General features: G+C 59.4%; 1 protein-coding gene across 20 annotated transcripts in view; it reads right to left on the bottom strand.

The window, feature by feature from the left end:
- Positions 1–205: 205 nt before the first annotated feature.
- PCBP3 (poly(rC) binding protein 3) overlaps positions 206–19,977 on the bottom strand; it is a 212,307-nt gene continuing 192,535 nt past the window's right edge. For 11 of the 20 annotated variants that reach the window (XM_067739703.1, XM_067739697.1, XM_067739709.1 and 8 more), the window contains 7 exons: positions 18,248–18,391; positions 15,366–15,407; positions 5,893–5,971; positions 5,397–5,456; positions 2,545–2,597; positions 1,577–1,746; positions 206–533 (listed from right to left, as the gene is read on the bottom strand). In XM_067739703.1, the coding sequence (XP_067595804.1) occupies positions 497–533; positions 1,577–1,746; positions 2,545–2,597; positions 5,397–5,456; positions 5,893–5,971; positions 15,366–15,407; positions 18,248–18,391 (585 nt within the window). In that variant the 3' untranslated portion in view covers positions 206–496. The remainder of the gene's footprint in view (positions 534–1,576; positions 1,747–2,544; positions 2,598–5,396; positions 5,457–5,892; positions 5,972–15,365; positions 15,408–18,247; positions 18,392–19,977) is intronic. The other 9 variants (XM_067739704.1, XM_067739708.1, XM_067739707.1 and 6 more) reach the window with 9 other exon arrangements.

Raw genomic sequence — 19,977 nt, 5'->3', positions numbered from 1 at the left:
CCCCGCTTCGCCCCGCACCCCGGGTCAGGACCCCGAGCCTTCCTTTCTCCTGCCCTCGGACAAAGGGAGACGTGCACCCTGCCCGGCGCTGACCCGTGTGGCCACGGGAGCCGAGGTCGAGGGACCGGGGAGGGGCAGCTCCCTGCGGCCACAGCTCCTGGGGCTTGGAGGGGACGGCTGCTGGAAGCGCTGTCCAAATGTCAAACCAAGTCTTAAAACAACAGTTACACGGACACTAAGGAACAACGTTTCTACAACGTCACAGATGGGAGTGGCCCCAAAGCATTTAAAATAATGAACACGGCATGCCAACGCGTGAGGAGACGGGCGTAAGTGAAGTTGGAGCAGCGTCGGGGCGGAGCCGGGGGCTCACAGACACAGATGGAGCGCTGTGGGTGCATCTCTAGGGCACAGACACCTTCTGTAGTAAAGAAACCTCTATATCTGCGAGGGGGTGGGCGGTCTGCACAGGCGAGTGGTGGGGACGTCGGCGGGGTTAGAGCGCGCCCATCCCGGTGACCTCGGACGTCAGCCTGGAAGAGACAAGGGCACAGGGCACAGGTCACCATGTCCTCACAGATGGAGGAGCCCTTAGAGGCGTGCGCCTCCCTCTTCATTGCCACGGACGGTCCTGGTTCACAGCGCAGTGGCCACTAGCTGAGGACCGGGGACCAGAGCCACGGGGCCTTCCTTCCCCGCCACAGGGGCCCATGTACCTGTCACCACATGGGGCGTGACGACAGCCACCAGGACAGGCCCAGGCTGCCACAACTGTTTCTACAGCCACTGCCGGGAGGGGCGTGGGAGTGACCCTGCCAGGGAGAGGGACGCAGGGCCCTTGTGCCGCGGCTCTGGAGGCTTCCTGGGTGTGGTCGCCCTCAGCAGGGAGGCCGAGGGAGGTGTCCGCTATGCCCAGGAGCTCCGCCCTGGCTCTCCGGCCACAGGACCTCCCTGTGCCCCAGCGTGTGACCTCAGACCCTTGCACGGTTCCCTGGCAGCCGCCCACCACGTGTCTGGGTCGGGGGGTCTTTAAAACCACAGATGTGTGAGAGCAGAGAAACCCCGTGACCTGTTCCCTGAAACTACAGAGTCCCCGTGGGCAGAAGGCCGGAGGTCCCAGGAAAGGCCAGTGAAGCAGCCCCCCTGCAGCTCCAAACCCCAGGGACCTCCCGGGTGTGCAGAGCTGGCAGCACAGCTACGAGGTTGGCAGTGCCGTCACAGGGCCCAGACCCTCCCACTGCACAGCGACAGGCAGGGCGCAGGCTGGCCCTCACAGCTCCCCGTGGCTGTGAAGAGTGAGGCCCAGAGGCTTGGCTTCAGACGCCCCGAGTCCGTGCGGACGCTGGGCTCCCCACAGTTTGCCGCCTAAGGCGCCAACGCCTGGCGACTTGTCTGGGGCCGTGCGGGCACCACCGGAGGTGAAAGGTCAGGTGTGAGAGTGCAGAGGAGCGTGTGGGCCCGCGTCCATCTGGAGACTCTCCCCGTCACGCTCCCCCCGCCCCGCCCCCGCCCAGCCGGGAGAGAGAAGCCCCGGGAGGCAGCCCCGTGCAGGCCCGTGCAGGCTGGCCGGCCTCACCTGGCGTTGATGAGGTACTGGGCAAGGCTGATGTTGGCCGGGGTCCCCGTGATGGTGATCTGGCGCTCTGACGACCCCTCCGTGGCATTGGCGATTTTGATCTGCGCTCCAGACATCTGTCGAATTTCATTGATTTTGGTCCCCTGGCGTCCAATTATGCAGCCTATTAGCTGGAAGAAAGGACGGAGGAGCTTCTTAGAGGAGAATCCACCGCAGCCCGTGTGCGTTGCCGAGCCGCTGGGGAAGCTCCCGGAAGCACTGCCTTGGCCCGCCCACCCCCAGCACGTCACACGCTCCAGAGGGAAGAGGCACGCCCACGCCCCTCCAGCTGGAGGATGGGAGCCGCGGGTGCCTGGCCTCTGCTTGGCCTCGACCGCAAGAAGTCCCGCCGAATCAAGACACAGCGGCCATGCGGCCGCATCACCCGGCCCAGCGTCCTCCGTGGGCCCGAGGCCATGTTGGCCCCTCTAGGCCACGCCCCCGGGCTGGAGGGATGTATGTTTGAGTGGACACGGGAGCTGGAGAGGCCGTGTCCCCAGCCATCACCATGCCGCCCTCAGGCAGCTACCCCTCTAGGACACGTGCCCCACACCCACCCTGTTGTCTTGGTTTGGGGATCGGAGTCAACATTGTTAGGATAAACCAGGGATCCAGAGGGTGGCTGGGAGATAACTGAGTGTGTGAGGCGAGTGTGTGAGGCCCTCCGAGGGCCCATGGAGCACTTCTGGGCCACCTACTCTCAGGGCTGACCCTGAACCAGGCAGGGCCTTCAAATGGGGGCAGCCGGGGTCCCCAGGCAGCTCCGGCATCTGAATTCCGAGTCACCCCTGAAGCGCCACCAGCTGCTTCCTTGGCTGGTATCTTGGGGGTGATATCACCCACCCCCGTGGGCATTAAGCTGCTTAACCAGGGCAGGGGAGGGGAGGGGCACATACGGGCTCAGGATGGGCGGGGCCCGGCATACTCACATCATTGGGAATGGTGAGCTCGTGAGTGCTGGCGGGGGTGCTGGCGTCCAGACCTGGGCACAGTGAGGGGAGACGGTTAGGCGGGCAGAAGGCTGCTCGCGCTGCACCCGGCGCTCGGCCCCGCTGGGCCGATAGGCAGGCAGGGCCGGGGGCTGCCCAGGGGAGGGTCTGCACAGCCGGGGGCCGCGGCCTGTGAGCGCTCGGTCCCAGGCTGCCACCACCCTCCTGACCCCAGCGTCTCTCAAACAAGGAAGAGGAACCCAGCAGGATGCAGGTTCACTTTTTCGTTCTGGGCACGACATGATGTCACTTGTCTGCTGTGTTGTGTAGTCTCTCGAGACGCCCTTCACAGACACCCTGGTGGCTCCGCCTGGCGCCCCGAGAACGGGCCGCACTGGTCACGCCAGTCCTGGGTGCCCACCCTCCCGCCCCCAGACCCGACAGCAGGCCTCCTCCGCTGCCCCTGTTCCCTCCCACGCTCTGCGGACCCCGCCCCCGGGCAGCGCTTCCGGTGGGGGCACGGAGGCCCGAGAGCCGGGCAGCGGAGGCCGTGCCTTTCCACAGGGCGTCCTGGCCTGAGACCCAGGCCCAGCTCATCACACGCCCAGCTTCTGTCTTTACAAATGTCAGCTCAGCACCCACCAAGTCAGAGCCAGCCTCTCAGGGTTCAAGGACAAGATCCACACTCACTTTGGAAACAGTGATCACAAAACGCAGGTGGGATGTGAGGGGCCCAGAGGGGACGCAGCGTCTGCCCTCGCGGGTGAACACTGGGGCAGACACACTCCTGTGTACGAGGCGCTTCCATCCCGTCAGGAGGCGTCTCAAACTCAAAGCCCACAGCCGTGACCCCGCTATTCCTGCCCCAGACCTGTGTGTCCCCGTGTCGTGGGCCCCGCAGCTCAGCCCAGACCCGGAGCCCCCAGCTCCACCCACCTTCCCCGTGGCACATTATAGCAGACCCGGCTCACGCACCTTCGGAATATTCCGGAACCAGAGCCCTCTTCCCACCCCACGCTCCTCCCTCCCTGGCCCCTGCCCCTCAGGCTAATCCCCACAAGGCCCCGAGGGGTCCCAACAAAGGCGACTGCCCGGCCCCCGGCCCCACAGGCATCCTCCTCCATGGCACGTGTGTCCCCGGAACCGGATGTGCCGTGGCCATCGGTGTCGAGGACACAGGGACCCGGTGAGACCGGGCCTGTTCTGGGGCCCGCGGAGCACGGGGCTCAGCTATGCTGAACAAACTAACTCACCCCAGACCATCCATCATTTTTCTGTTTCACAGCTAAACCTGGAGTTTCTGTTCTTTATCTCTTTTCATAAAGGTATTTTCAATACAGTTACTTAGTTGTTCAACTATCTATAAACATTCAATCCTTAGTGACATTTAAAATGTCACTTAAGAGATCTCCTTGGTCCCAAGTCCCGTGCGGTGCCTCCTGGTTTGGGTGACACAGCTGGGGGGGTCACACGTGTTCACCTATAGCTTATGATGTTTGATCAGGGGGCTTCTTTTAAAAGGGGCCAAAGTCACGCCCACTGGTGAGCTTCCCATGAGTCACGAATGCTGCTTCCCCCACACAAAGGCCAGCTGCCTGGGAAGCGGCGTGGCGTGGCCTTCAGGGTGAGGACGCGACCACCGCCCGGCCTCCCTGACCCGCGGCCGTGGCGGGAGCGTGCGCGTGCGCGTGCAAGTGTGGTGTGTGAGCGCTCTGGGTCCCACGGGGCCTTGGAGAGGGAGGTCGTCACGGGGGCATGTGAACACGGGTCCCACGTCCCCGAGGCTGTGCTGGGAGGGCCGTGTCGGGGTGGGGTGGGGGCTGTGTGTCCCAGGTAAGCCCGGTGCTTGGAGTCCCCAGGTCGTCTCCTGGAGACGACGGCTGGGCAATTATCTGCAGTCACGTTATAAACTGTACAGACACCCAAACGTGTGTTATCACCAGACACATAACTTTGTAAAGGTTGGTATCCAGTTCCAAAATCAGAAACATTCTATAAATGCTCTTCTCTAGTTTTCACTCATTCAATTCTGCATTAACTTAAAGGCTGCGCCGAGAAGCCCACAGTGAGCGCATGAAGCATCAGAGCTGGGGTCCCAGCTGGAGAGACGCCTCCTGAGCCCCGTGGTCTCAGCTGGGCCCACGTGGTCCTGAGGGATGGGTGAGGGGCGGAGGCACCCTGAGGCCCGGAACACACCAGTGGGGGTGACAGCTACGACCGCTGCACACAGGCCTCTCCCGCATTTCCCCTTTAGCCGGCACTCGCTCTTCTGCTCTGATCCAGGCTTTCACGAGGCCCGTGTGGGTGGGGATGGGAGCGTGGGGGCCGCCTCCCTCCCAGGGAACCTGGCAGGTCCGGGCCACATGCCTCCAGGGGCTTTGCTCCCCAATGGCCTGTGAGCGGGCCGCGCCCACTGCTCCAAGCCTGGGTGACAGGACCTGCGGATCCACGCCCTGCCCTGTCCGGGGGGTGTTTTAGTGCAAATCCAGGCCACAGTGATCTCATCTCCCATGAAACACACTTCTGGAAGGCACACAGCGTGGTCAGCCCTTCACTCCAGACCCCCACACGCTGTGCCACTGGGAGAATAAATGACACACAGGTGGGGCCTCTGGATGACAGGGCAGCTGTGCCCTGAGCCCAGTCAGAGCCGACCCACCACGCTCCCAGCAGGAACGGGGCGGAAGCTGGGAGCCGCGTGTGCAGACCTGGGGCCAGCCACTTGGGCCCCGGCCCTGGGTGGTGCCGGCGTCCCTTCCCCGAGGCGCTTGGCCAGCAGCCCCCTCGCCCCCTCCTCCCGCCAGGTCCCCTCCTGGCCTGCTTGCTCTCCCTTTAGCGTGGTTTTCTTTTACCTGACGACTGGCCCATCAGATTTTGAGCTTCTTCGGAGGAGTGTAAAGGCAGCTTTTCTCCTGGAGAGCAAAGAAGAAACAGATTTAATGTTTTGCCCTCAAGGAGAGAAGCAAGGTCACTTCAACTAGGGAAGCTCAAAGTCTGACTGGTGCGCCACTCTGAGCTACGGGGACGCCATCCCAGGCGAGCCGCCCTGCGGGTGCACCACCTCCTGCAGGAGGGCCTCCCCGACGGCTGGTGGGCAGCAGAGAGCAGGGTGGACCCTCGAGGGGGGGGGTGTCTCCTTCGGGAAGGCCAGCTGTAGGGTGACTGACCCGTCATGGAGACGCACAGAGATACCCCCGCCCACCCGCGGCAGCGTGCAGAGCGCCGCGTCCCTGGCCCTCACTCCAGAGCTGTACTTGTTCCGTTCACTGCCCTGAACACAGACCGCTCGGAAAGAGAAAGGCCCCAGGTGAGAAGAGAGGAGGTCAGAAAGGGCGGCTGGGTACGTACCGGGGAAAGCGGGGTTGGTCTGTCCGAGGGGAGGAAAGGGGGTTTGCTGCATGGCCAGCTGGTGGAGCTTGGTCAACTGCTGGGGTAGGAGGGACACGAGAGCTAAGAAGGTTATTGTCATCGAGTACAAGTCACACCAAATTAAAAACGCGTAACGGAAGTCTGCACAGATAGATAGAAAGGGGGCCATGCGACACATGGCAGACGCAGCAGCACGCAAGGACTTGGCCTGGGATAACCAAAGGGCCGTGTCGGTTGGCAGGCACACCGAGTCCTTCCCTCCCTCGGCCCCCGGCCAGGCGGGCCCCCGGGCTCCACGGGGAGGGTCTAGAGCCACGGAGCAGGACCCGCTGGGCCCCAAGTGCCTCAACGTCACGCTGTCACTCGCGGGACCCGCTCACATCGGTGGGTCGGCCCTGGGCCTGGCCCACCCCACGGCCGGCATCCTCCCCCGCAGGCCCTCACTCTACCCATGGGGCGACTTGGAGGGGCCACCTGTGGGGCCCACCGCCCGCCCCCTGCGGCCTCCAGGATTACAGGAAGCGGTGCTGGAAGGCTCCACCGAGGGAGCTGCAAGGGCCGCCAAGAGGGTGCAGGGCTCCTGTGGGGGGTCCCACGCCTATGCCCCTTCCCCCCACCCCCCGTGCCCCATCCCTTGTCACCTGCCCCTTGGCCCCCATCCCCCAGCCACTAGACATTGGTGGGGGCTTTGAAATGCAGTTTCTTTAGTTATTTTATCTGAGCTTCACTTCTTAAGTAAACACTACAAATAACAGAAGATAGGGGCTGTCTGAATGCTGGGACCCCCGGCCTTGGAGACTTCCGGGCGTGTCCTCAGCCCTGGCTCACCCACTGGCCCGGCCCACATCTCCAGCAGAGCGGAGAGAGGGCCAGGACGTTCCAGGACGTGCACTCAACTCCCAACCTTCACAAAGGAAGCCCGGCCCGAATGCTTCCAGAGCCCGGAGGCCGGCATGGGGCCTCCACAGAGCCCCTGCGGCTGGCAGGTGTGGGCACCCAGGGAGCATGGAGGGCGCCCCCAGGTGAGACGAGGGTCTGACCAGTCACCACGTGGGTCCCATTCTGCAGAACGTGTCGGGGGTGGGGGCAGGTACGAGCGCTGGGATCTCCACGTCCATGGCCTTCACGGGCGAGCCCTCGGGCGACAGAGGAGTGGGTATGCTGCTGGCCTCGCAGGGGCCAGGCACGCTCTCCTAACAAATGCCGAACACCCCTTCCCAGTACGTGGGGGATCACGGCTGCCCCACGGGGGCTCCTCCCGAGAGCCTGCCACCCCGTCACGTGTCCGGCAGGTGCGGCCGTGGGGACAGGGCTGGTGGCGCGCTGGCCGGCCAGTCCGGCCTCCTCCTGCCTCCACAGGTCGGGGCCCAGGGGCCGAGCCGTGCCCAGCCTGTGGCCTCCGGGCACATTCTCCCGGTAGAACCTCCGCTGTGCTGCTGCTGGGATGTGGGTGGGTTGTGTCTGCAGCCAAACTTTGGTGTCTCCTGGCCGCTCCTGTGGCATCTGCCAGTGTGGGGCTGCCTCTTCCCTCCCTCCCTCCCCGGAAACGGTAAGCCCTCCGTAAAAGCAGCCCTCCCCCACCCCAGGCCTCTCCCCACTCTGGGGGTGGGCCTGCTCGGAGAGAACCGGCCTCATCCCAGATTCAGGTGTCATGCCTGGCAGCTCTGGGGCGGGGACGTGGTGACCTGAGGTCAGATTCAGCTCTGAGAGTCCCCAGTGAGGGGGCGTCGGGGGCCGACAGCACACCTGCTGCCCGGCAGGTCTGCCCTGTGACTGACACCACTGAGCTAAGCGTGGCCTGAGCAGACATGCACAGAAGCCCCCTGAGAAGAGCACACCCGGGAAACACCGCTATGGGGACACCAACCCAAGTCTTGGGGACAAGAGGTGTGACGGGACCCGTACCTGCCATGCCACGGGTGAGGTGACCCCGCAGGGAAGGCGCTGAAGGGTGGGAGACCCCGCTGCGCGGCTCGGGCACCCTAGCAACGGCTCCTCTTTCCAGGGGCCCATAAGAAATGTGGCAAGGACCCATGGGCGTTGGGGCATGAGGGTGTGTGTGGGGGGCACCGACTGGGTCCTGCAACCCCGCCTCCCCTGAGCACATCGTCACCCCCAATCACGGGGACACCGGGCGGCGTCTGCGCCCTGAGCCCACCTACACGGAGTGCTGGAACCGGGTCTAAGGTCTCCTCACAAGGAGGTAACACAAGTTCCTAGGATGGAGGAGGAAACCCCGTCTCTGGAGACAACAAACATCCAGTTGGCTGTCCAGAGCCCAGCCCAGGGCAGGCAGGCCACCTGCTCTGATCGTCACTGGGATTTCGTGCAGACACCACACTGGTGCAAGAAGAGCCGCCTGGCGCGGGACTGGCGTCCTGGGGGTTCCAGCCCTTCACCCGGGGCCGGGGGTCAGCGGGGAGCCCGAGGGGCGGCCCTGCGGCACCTGAAGGGCTTAAGGGGCCTTGGCCAGGCTGCTCTCTGCTCCTGGTCTGCGATGTTACCCCCGTCACATGCTTATGTGTCTGACGGCCGGGCTGGCATGGTCCCCATGAGGGCAGGGCCCTCTCCTATGTGTCCCCGAGTCTCCAAGAGTGCACTGCTGTGCGTTGGTCGAGATGGCAGGGGAGAGCGGGGCTCTGGGGGCGGGAGAACTGGTCGGAGTCGCCTCCAACACTGATCAGCTTTGGAGAGATGGGCACATCTGGTCTCCGTGGGCCTCGTGCCCCTGTCTGCGAGGCCCGGTGCCACGTGAGGGATGGGCAGGCTGAAGTGCTGCCCACGTAAGTTGGGGGTGAATGAACATCGCAAACCCGCGGGGCGTCCCCACCTGGCCACCCACAGCCCCTGCACCCGCGGGCGCTCCTCTGGTCTCTCCATCACCTGCTCTCAGTTAAATGGGTGACCCGCCAGCCACGCATGTTATAGGCACGGCCAGATAACCCACGCGGTGGGCTCCGCTGCACCTGCAGAGTCTGGCACGCAGAAGTGCAGGGATTCAGGCCCTGACCTGTCCCACTGCAGTGGATTTGCTGCTCTGTATGAAACAGTGGCCACACCAGCAAGTAGATCCCCCCTCAGGCACCCACGAATATAAAGTGACATCTCGGGAAGGACTGACCGGACGGTGGTGCCTGGAGGAGCACCCGTCCCTCGAGCGGGTGGGCGGATGGGTGTCAGCTGGCATCTCTCTGTCTGTTAAGGCTCTGGCCTTAACTTTGCCTCCATTTCTACATTTGTAAAGGAGGGTGCAGCACTAAGTGCTAAGGGGACTTCCCACTTTTCGAGATACTTCTGCCGTAAAACAAAACAAAACGAGAATCAGACTTTCTAATCTGGCCAGTGCCTACAAACCACTGCGAGGGAAGATAGGAGGGGAGGGTGGAGGGCGGAGCCAGCGGGCAGGCGTCAGTCACAGACATTTCTCCATAACTGCCTTTTCCACCGAACTCTGTGTCAGAACATAAAACATAGACAAACACTCGACAAGCCAGAAGGATTCATAAGCGCACGGCTCCACGAGTCATGAGCAGACGGACATGCCACGCGCCAGCGCTCGCATCTAGGGACGGGCCGCCTCGTGGCTTAGTCTGCGAGTCCCGTTTCCCCTTCTGTGAAATGCTGTGTCTTTCGCCCATTTTTCTCTCGGGTTGTTTTTCGCTGACTCACGTAAACGTGTGTATTTCAGATACTAATCCTATTCCAGTTATATGTGCTGAAAAGATCTTCCCCACTCTCCTTATGGAGCCTTGAGAGAAACAGAATTTAAAGATTTTAATGTAGTTGAATTCATCACTGTTTTCTTTATGGTTTGTGCTTCTGCTTTAGGAAACCCTTCCCTGATCTGTGAACTGAAAGATACTGTTTTCTTCTAAAAGTGCTAAATTTTTCTCTCTCGTGTTGAAGTTCTTGGTACACAAGGAGTGGGTTTTTGTTTACGTTGTAAAGACTATCCTATCAGATGTCGTCTGCGTGACTAGCTTGGTGATTCTTGGCTTTTCCTCTTTCACGTAAAATTCCAAACAGCCTGCGGGGATTTTGTGTGCGATTGTACTGCATCTGTACCTCAACCTGGAAAGATCTTTGGGGTCGTTTCCAGGAGGATCGTGTGTCTCTCCATTCACTGTGGTCTTCTGGTCTTCTTTAACTTTCAATAACGACAAGTTTTTTTTTTTTTTAAATTCACCTTTTAATTATTGATTTCAATTTAATTGCTCTATGGGGAGAGAGTCATCTATCTGATTCCGATTTTTGAAAGATGCTGAGTCTTCTTTACGGTCTAGGGTGTGATCAAGCTGTGCAAACGTTCTCATGAATTCAGTGGCTGTGCTGGGGGAGTGTTCGGTGCACGTCGGTTAACTCAGGCTCACGTTGCACTGTCAGAATCTCTGTACTTGTCTACTTGGCCTTCATTGAAAGAGGTCTGTTAAGGTTCCACTGCAACATCTGTTAAATTCTCTTAATGGTTTGTTAATTTTTTCCTTTATATATGTTTGAAGCTATGTTTTAGGTGCAAACTTAAATGTTTTATCTTCTAGTGAAGCATTTATCAATAAGTAATGACTAAGTAATTTCCTGTAAAGTTTTTTTTCCCCCACTAATAATAATAATGGTGTATTGTTTCGTTGGGTTAGTATTTTCCTAGAATAGATTTTCTGTTCTTTTAATTTTTCTAGGTCCTTATTCTTTAGGTGTGTCTCTTGAAAAAAAAAACTGATATTTTTTTTGTTTCTGTTTCCTTGTCTTTTTGTTTAGCTTTTCTTAAAAAACCCTCTGACAGCCTTTGTTTTTTAACTGGAAAGTTTCTCCCGCTCTGATTACAGTTACCCACAGATGTAGATGAATTTCTGTCATCTTATTTTAATTGTCCTGATCTTCAAGGGTTTCTTTTCTTTTTTTCATTCCCTTCCTTTTGTGCTGATTAATCTTTTCCTGCCACCCGCTTTCCCCTCCGTACCTTTTTGGAAGTTATGAAAGTGAACGTGTTTCTGATAGTCACCACTTTGAAATTTTAACACGTACATTTAGTCTTTTTTTTTTTTTTTTTTTTTTTTGCGGTACGCGGGCCTCTCACTGTTGTGGCCTCTCCCGCTGCGGAGCACAGGCTCCGGACGTGCAGGCTCAGCAGCCATGGCTCACGGGCCCAGCCACTCCGCGGCATGTGGGATCTTCCCGGACCGGGGCACGAACCCATGTCCCCTGCATCGGCAGGCGGACTCTCAACCACTGCGCCACCAGGGAAGCCCCATTTAGTCTTAATTCAATATCTTTGCCTTCCTCCTGAACGATACAATGACCTACAGGATGTTTTAATCCCCTCAGCCACATCCTAATCTTATGTATGCTGTCGGTGCCCATTTAGCTCTGTTATGTTAATCCCAGCAATTAGATAGCATTGATTTTGATTTTAAAAAGTTTGTTTTCATTGACCCAAATGTTTAAATTTTAATGTAATCAAAAATATCAATGTTTTCTTTATGATTTGTGCTTATGTTAAGGAAAGAAATGGTAATTTTTTTTGCTCACCATTCTTTCTTGCATTTATAGCCTTCCTTCTGGGATCATTCTCCTTCTACTGACCGGTGTCCCTTAGAAGGTCACAGTTGTTTGTCTGAAAACGTCTGTAACTTGGGAGATCCTCTGGAGGTTGCATTTTAGGTTGACAGTTGTTTTCTTTTCTTTTGCCACCACAATTGCTCCTTTATAATACTCCTTCTCTCTCTCCTCTCGGAAGATTCACTTCTGGTCTTTGGTGTCACGCGGCTTTACTTGGACGGCGTCTAAAATGGATTTTGTTTGATCGAGTTGGGGATTTCTTGGGATTCCTGAATGTGAGGTTTTTTTGTTTATTGATTCTGAGAAATTCTCTGTGCTCATCTCTTAGAAGCTTCCCTCCCTCCATCCTATCCACTAACCCTGGGACTTCAACTGGATCTGTGTTCTCCCTTCTCAGTCCTCCTTATCGGTGTTTCTCAGACTTTCCGTGCAAACAAGTTACCCAGGGTCTTGTGAAAATGCAGATTCTGATTCTGGGAGGGGCGGGCTGAGAGCCGTGCCACTGAAGAGCTCAGCTCCGAGGAGAGGGTGCGCAACCCCGGGGAGGGGGCGGGGGCAAGAGTTAACCTGCCCCTGTTTCCTGCTCTGCGGGAGGTGAGGCCGGGGCGCCTCCCCGCCACTCCGAGCTGCGAAAGGAGAGGATTGAAGATCGTCGGATCTTGGAAGAACAAAGAGCCAGAGGTGCAGGCGTCGGCGGGGTGGCCGTGCAGGGCTCTCACCAGAAGATGCTAGGAGCAGCCTCAATGGCGCCTCCCTGTGGGCTCCCGGAGGGGGACACCAAGGAGGTGGGCGGGGAAGGCACTCCATCCCCGGCTGTGTCCACTGTGAGCAGAGCCCCAGGGACCACCGTCTGCACGGGATCTAGCTGTGCGCTCCCACTGGTTTCTTCTACTTACTATGACTCACTCGTTCCCAGTTTCCCCACTGCTAACTCTCTAAGTGATGAGCTTCCCGGCTAACACGGCGCCCATCTACCACCAGATACTCAACACCCTCTGCTGGGACCCAGCGTCGCGGGGACCGACAGCTCCGCTGCTCCTAGCCCCCAGCTCTGGCGAGGGCCCCTCGAAAGCCCATGTCCAGGCTCCAAGGGAGGCCGCCGGCCCAGCTGCCTTCTGGTCTCGATTCTGCTCGCTTCCAGCACTCCTTTAATGAGGGGATGCTAAGTACGGGAGTGACTTGGAAACTTTAAAGAGTAGAAATAAGATTCACACGTGAGGGCGTGCCTGACGTTGACTGATTTCTCCCAGAAGAAACCAATTTCTTCCTGGTGTAATCAGTACAGGGACAGAAAGAGCGGAGGTGGGAGAGAGCGGTGGTGGCCATGCTGTGTCTGTCCAGGCTTCGCATCTGCTCCTGCGTCCTGAGTTGTGGCCACCATGGTCCTTCCTCGTGTCTGAAACTACACCCGACCCCTCGGGCAGGACCCGTGGGCGGCCGTCCTGGAGCATTCTGGCCACAAGCCGTGACCAAGGCCTGCAGCTGCGACAGGCCCAGTCATGCAACAGTCCTTGGCTTCTCCGAATGCCCAAGAGCTATGAGCTTCCAGAAGGATTCCGGTAAAACAAGGGCTGAGGCAGGCAAGAACCTGGAGGGAGACTGGTGAGGGTGGGGCCCTGATTCCTACGTGGGTTAAACCAGAAAGCAGGAAAAACTGCGCACATTTTAGCTCTAGATGAAGAAATGCTCAGCTCTAAGAAACGTATTTTCTCAAAGTCTGTGCCTGACTTAGGAAGGAATTAGCGGCTGAGATGACAGTGGGGTGTGTGTCAGCCACTGGGGTTGAAATATTCAAATGGTGTATTCAGTTACCTTATAAAATAAATTAGTACTTCCTGTAATTATTATATTTGCATTCTAAGAAATGAAGCTTTTAAAAAATTCCTACTGAATATTAAGCTCAGATAAAAGTGCCTTCCTGGCCGTGGTCACTCGTCACCACTTTATTTTGTTTTGAACGATTCTTAGTGATGGTCCAAGCCTTCAACTTTGCATTCCTGCAAGGAAAGCATTTATCAAAGTCCTGCTCTTCTGTCCTAACAGTTGCTCCGTCACACGTGCGGCCTGGGGAATGCAGGGTCCTTCACAAAAGCCCTTTCACCATAAAAAACCAAGTGTTTCAAATCTCCGTCAAACTCAATGAGGCAACCATGTAATAGCTAGCTATAAATTAGTTTAAAATCCGAAAAAAAATTGAAACTACCCATTTTTCAGAGATACTGAGACAATCACATGGAAAGAGCAAAACAACCAATTGATTTGAAAACCAACCAACCAAACCAGTCAAAGTCCCCCGGCCTCGCTCGGTGCGTGTGCCCTGGCCTAGGGAATCCAGACCAGGAATTCAGGCCTGCAGCGCAGAGGCCTCGGGCAGCAGGGAAGCAGGTCTGCCATGGGCTGCGGGCGGAGCCTCACCTCACTGCTCTGGGTGAACCGCCCCTCGTGGCCCAGCAAACCAAGTGTGCCGAGTCCCGAGTCTGCTTTTGCACAGATGCTTTTCCAAAGGCGCAAGGCCACCAGCCACGGGGAGCGAAGGCTGTGCCGCCCTGGAAACCGGCTTCTCCTCCGATCTCCGTCACGCCACGCGGGCGCTCTACTGGGGTCCACGGAACCCACACGCCACGGTGCCCGTCCCGACCCCACCAGTGCTATGCTTTGCTCACTCCACGTGGGTGACGGGCTCCCTCCCCAGGTTCCAGCACCTGCCGTGCCCTGGGTCACAGCCAACTGTCATGCGGGATGGGGAGGGCAGGCGTCCCCCATGTGGCTCAGGACGGCCCCCAGCCCCGTCTCCACCAGCTTCCTCTGACTTTTGATTCATGTGTGTTGCGTAATGAGGATTTTTTTAAAAAGGAAAAGCCGTTGGTTTTTCTTTTCTATTCAATAGAAATGTCCTGCAATGATAGTGAATTGAATCTCACATGTACGCAGTGTCGGTGAACTCTCATAACTCTCCCTGCCCTGACTTTACGTCTTAAGGCGGCCGGCTCTTCACCTGCCAGTTCAAAAGTGCGAGCGTCTGCACAAGATGGGCGGGCATCGCTGTCACCTGCGGTCCCTCTGCCTGGACAGAGCCCGCCCCCCACTGGCTCTCCGAGAGCAGCGCACGTGGACCTGCCTTCCCAGGACAGAGGACACTTCTTGGGTCGGACCTCAGCTTGCCGTGCCTGCGGCCGTGGCACACAAACCCACCCACCTCTTCCGTCTCTTCCCTGCACCCCGCTGCCCGGGCCAGCAGCGCAGGCCTCGCGGCCCAGCCTATCTACAGCCCTGTGGCCTGCGGCTCCCCTGCAGTGTGCTCGGGGCGTCCAGTCCTCCAGCAGCAACACTGCGCTCAGACTGGAACCCAGTCCGGAGCGGCCCTGGGCGTGGAGCGCGTCCTAACGCTAGAACAGAGCCTCGTCTGCCGCACGGGCTCCCAACAGCCTGGATCTCGTGCATGCACGGACCCTGCTCCGACTGGGGCCTGAAAGGGAGCATGTAGCTTCAGCAGTTGTTCAAAGCCCATCCAAGGTATCCTGGCAGCCCTGCTCATGACACATCACCTGCCTGCTCAGGTGCCCATGGGGCCCAAGCTGTCCCCGCCCGCCAGGGCAGGCGCCGGGGACAGAGCAGGCCCGTGGCCCCCGCCCGAGGCCCCACGTGTGCAGGAATAGCCGGGACTGCAGCCACAATCAAGACAATTGGACGTCAGGCCAAGTCCTCCACAGGAGCAGAATCAGTGCTAAGAGACTAAAGGTTACTCAGGGCCATATGGATAGGACACAGGTCAGGAACACTGAGAACAGTATTAATATTATGGTGTAATATTAATATTAGTAGCGATGGACAGCGGCATGCAGGTAGGAGGGAAGTGGAGACGAGAAGAGAGGTGAAGGGACAGAGTAAAAACTCACATCTGGGTGGGGGATGGCGTACTGTCCCTGGATCGTGTAGGCCTGGAGAGAGAGAGACACCGTCAGCTCGAGAAGCGGCAGCCATGTGTCCCCCACCGCGGCCTCCCCTGCGGGACGAGGGCCCTCCTCGGGAAGGGCTTTCCTGCAAGCAGGCCCCGGGCCCTCTGGTTAAGGCCTTCCCCCTTCACGTAGGAGAGGCGACGCTCCCAGGGCCCGGGGTGCAGAGATTGGGAGCAGGGACCTGGCATCGAGCCTCCCCCCGGGTCCCTCGGTGGCTGGAGCTACAACCAGACACATGGTGGGGCGAGGGGGGGGAGGGGAAGGGCCAGGCAGCCGGCTTCCGACTCTCACTCCCTTGCCCCTCAGCTGGCAGTATCTAAGAACGAGCTGGTGACCCTCGCTATGAGTCACTGATTATTAACCCTTTGAGAATTTAAGCGGCTATCAGAGTAAACACTTTCAGGACATATTTACTCCAAGAAACCCAAACAACAAAAGAGAAAACTTTAAAAGTTGACTCAAAACCAATTTTGGGAAGGCCAGATTAAGTAAGAAACGCACCCAAATGAGCCACAGGTTGGCCGATCGCCCTCCAGCCTCGGAGGACGGGCGGCCGTTGTGACTCGGGGGCAGCACGCTCTTGGCACAGCTCCCAGAGGGGGCTTGTTTTGCCTTCACCGTGTCACTTGCCTTCAAGACAGTGACTCGGAGTAGCCGCAGCGTGTGTGTGGGCCCCGAAGCCTCTCCCACCGCCCGCCCCGCCTGCCTCAACAGTCCCTCAGCCAAGATGCTTCCAGAAACTCACAGCCAAAAAACAAACAAACCACACAGAGTCGAGGGAGAGTAAAGACAAAGACTTGCCACTGGGACTCGGTGACGTGGAACGTGCGGCACCAGCCACGCTAGGCCTGCAGGTGGGGCAGGTGCAGAGCCCCCGTCTGGGGGAGGCCCGGGCACCTCGTGGGGAAGGAAAGGAACCTGACCAGAAACAGCACGCATCGGGGAGGCTGTGCGTGCTCGGGGCCGTGGGACGCCACCAGGCGCTGCGCCAACGTGTCCCCGAGCGTGACAGGCCCTGGGACAGTGCCGCCATGTGCTCCCCGACTGGCCGTTCTTTATCCCAGACACTTTCAGTTTCTGACTTATCTTTTCATCACTCGGGTGTTATGATTTCTAGTTCTACTGGAAGTGCACGGACCGCCTACCATCGTCTCAGGGCAGAGGTACAGACAGACGACAGGTCACAGGTTCCGTCTGGATGAAATCTTTATGGACCGAAACTGCTGGGATGGCAAGAAGTGCCTCTCGGCAGCAGGGGCGTGCGGGCATCTTCCCAGGGACAGGGGGAGGCGGGAGGCTCTGAAGCCTGGGTGCGCAGCGCATCCTGCACGCGGGCAGGGAGGGCCCGGGGCCTGGTACAGTGACCCCTCTGCCCGCTACCTGCAGCGCTGCGGTGACCCTCCTGTGACTCTGTCCCCCACCAACGACCAACACTAGTCAGTCGCTGGCCACACGACCTGTCCCTGGGGCGCAGGCGCTGGGTTAAGGTGCTGAGCCCCTGTGAAGCCCACGGCGGCGGGGCCCTCGCTGTCCTGACTGGGGGATGGGTGATGCCCTGCTTTGCCGGCCGGGGCGGGGCTGGGATGGGCCCGGGAGGCTGCCAGGCTCTGCCTCATGTTAACATGCCTCCCCTCTGAATAAAGCCAGCGCTTCTCCATGTGGAATCATCGCGGGCTTGCTTGCTGGGGCTGAGGCCACGCAGGTAACTCACCTGCCGCTGATCACGGATGCACGGCAGGAAAGGAGCTCTGAATGCGGCGGGCCGTCTGCGGCTGGCCTGAACCACGGGGGCCGCTGCCCCCTCCCCCCGGGGATTCGCCACAAACGCTGCCGCAGGAGCTCAGACCCTGCCCTCACCTCACGGGGCTCAGTGGGAGAGAAACCGGACAAGGTTCTTTTACAGAGCAGAGAAAAACGTGGAGAGTTTGCATTTGCCTCTTTTCCTTCTCGGCCCTCCCGTCCTGGGTCATCTGGGAAGTCTCTGTCTTAACTCTCCCTTGAACAAGGCACACAGCACTGCCACCTGGACGCAGAGCTTCTCCTGGCACACTGGCCTGGCCTTTGCAAAGTCCCTCAACCGCGGCTGCCGTGACCCTGCTGTGAAGGGACAAAGCGAGCTCCTGGCAGACGCCTCTGAGCCCGGTGCCCAAGGGCAGAAGACAGGGCACGGCCCCCCTGTCGGCCCCTCCAGGTCCCGCTAAGCCAATCACTGGCCTCAGACAGAAATCTCCATGACCCCTGGTTTCCAGGCCCTCCCTGGCAGGAGAGAAAGCTCAGGGGCTCCCACCAAAACAGCAGGTGTGTGAAGTGGCCACGGCCGGCCTGCTGGGCCTGCGGCCAGCGTGGGGCAGGGTGGAGAGAGAGGGTCGTCCCTGTAACGGGATGCCCAGCTGGCCTCCCCTTCATCCTTGTCTCTCCCTCACGTGCTCCTGGGGGGAGCTCGTGTGTGGAAAGTTGGGAACGTGTATTTCAGGGGAGATGGGGCCAGTTCTCACAGTCGTAGTTGCCTCAACCAGGAGTCATAAAACCCCTGGTAACGCTCGCAGCCCTTGCTGCCTCCGAGCTTCCTAAAAACACCAGGAAGCTAGACTCGGGCGGTGCTGCCCGGCTGAGCAGGCCTGAGCCCGGACCAGGGTCCTCCTGGGCCCGGACGCCACAGGGCGTCCGCCTCGGCCCTTTCTGTCCGCGGACGCTGCCCGGTGGGTCTCTCTCGCGGTGGCCCGCATCCACCCCAGGGCCGGTTGCGTGCCGGGAGAGCTCTGCGTCCAGCGTGCGCGGGGGACACGTGCACGTGAGGAGGGAGAAAACCTGAGTGCACTAACGGGCAGCGGCGGGGGCTGCAGTAAGAGGCTGAGGTTGGCAGTGGAGGCCGAGAGCGGCTCGGCTCTTACCTGACCACCTGCAAAAATGACAGGGGTGGAGGCGGGCTTTGGGCGGTAGGGAATGGTGGCACCTTTCGGTGGGGACTAGGAAAAGGGACAGGAGAGGGAGAGAGAGCGTCAGAGCAGCTTCGCAGCGGGCAGTCGTGAGGCCTCCTTCCGACCCCCCTGCGCCCCCGCCCTCCCCAGCCCCCAGGTCCGCCAGGGACCACCGCCCTACACACAGCCGCAGCAGGAGGTGGCGGGTGGCGGGTGAGGCGGGTGGACGCGCCCCCGCCCGCGCCCGCGACCCTCCCCAGGCGCCAGCACAGGCGCCGCGTTCTGAGAGGGGCGGCCCCCTCCTTCAGTCCTCGGGAAAGAGCCCCCGGGGATTCGGTGCCAGTGCCGGGGCTTCGCGTGGCCTGGGCTGACGTTCAGTCGGCATAATCACAGGAAAGTGAGAAACATCCAACTTCACTGTTTAAGAAAAGAGCCATCATTTAATGCACCTTAGAGTCCAAATGAAATAGTCCACAGCTGTGATGCAATTCGCTACAATTTCCTTTCATTATTCTGTGTCCAAAAGTATAGGATTCATATCTTGGGGTGAACGATATTCTCAAGCACCAGAAGTCGGCCAGATTCTGATGATGTCAACCAGACCCCTTGGTCAGAAGCCATCAGGCCCTCCCCTGTCCCCTTGCCTGGGTGACCGTCTTCCCTGGGAGCAAAGTCCACAGGGCTGGGCCTGGGCTGTTGTCGGGAGTCCTGAGTCAGCAGCACCACCAGCCAGAGACAGAACTTAGGGACCAGGGTGGCCTGTCTTTGCTGGGACTTCCTGCGGCCATTGCCCACCCAGGCCCAGCCACCAGGCAGTGTGACCTCAGAGTGACCCAACCCAAGACACACACAGGGAGGTAGGGACAGCAGAGGGGTTGGCAGCTTCAACTCTCAGCCCAGGCCATATCATGCGACCTTGTCCATGCTGCGTGCCCTTGAACACACTGTGTGACCTTGGATGTGTGCTGGGTGACCTTGAACACAGTGTGACCTTGGCCTGCTGTGTGACCTTGTGGAGAGCAAGAGGGGCTGCTTCGAGGGCCCGTGTGCTGACCGCGTGTGGGTGAGGCTGGGCTCCTGTCCTCCCGTCTCCGGCTCGTCTGAGGTCGTTTCCAGGCGCCTCTGCAGCGGGGTTCTCTGTGGTCTCAGGGCGATTAGGGGTCACTGGGCAGGAAGCGTGACTACCCTGAGTGACCGTTTCCGCTGCGAAAGGAGGACTCGGTCCGCTGCGAAAGGAGGACTCTGCTGCTGACCCCACTCCATCCCTGAGCTGGGGGGTGGGCTCCCCACTTCTCAGCCTCAACTGTCACCTTGCTCCATGGTGCACTCCGACCCCGCCGACGGCAGCGCCCGCCCTCCGCTGGCCCTGATGGCCATGATGCCCGGTTCCCTTCGAGCTGACCTCTGGTGGAGGGAGGCCTTCTGAGCACACGCCCCCCCACCCAGGGCTGCGGGCCCGACCCTCACGTTCTCCACCGATCCGCCACTCCTCGAGCAGCCCCTCCCTCCTTCGGTAGTGATTTCATGGGCGGAGCCCCCCACCCCAGAGGCCGAAACTCCAGTCACTCTTCATTTAACATCGGACCAGGGGCTCCTAGCTGTGGTGACGCTTCCTCCCCCATAAGTGGCTGCTC

This window comes from Pseudorca crassidens, chromosome 5, assembly GCF_039906515.1.
Source record: "Pseudorca crassidens isolate mPseCra1 chromosome 5, mPseCra1.hap1, whole genome shotgun sequence".
NCBI lineage: Eukaryota > Metazoa > Chordata > Mammalia > Artiodactyla > Delphinidae > Pseudorca > Pseudorca crassidens.
This window is presented reverse-complemented; position numbering and strand designations above follow the sequence as displayed.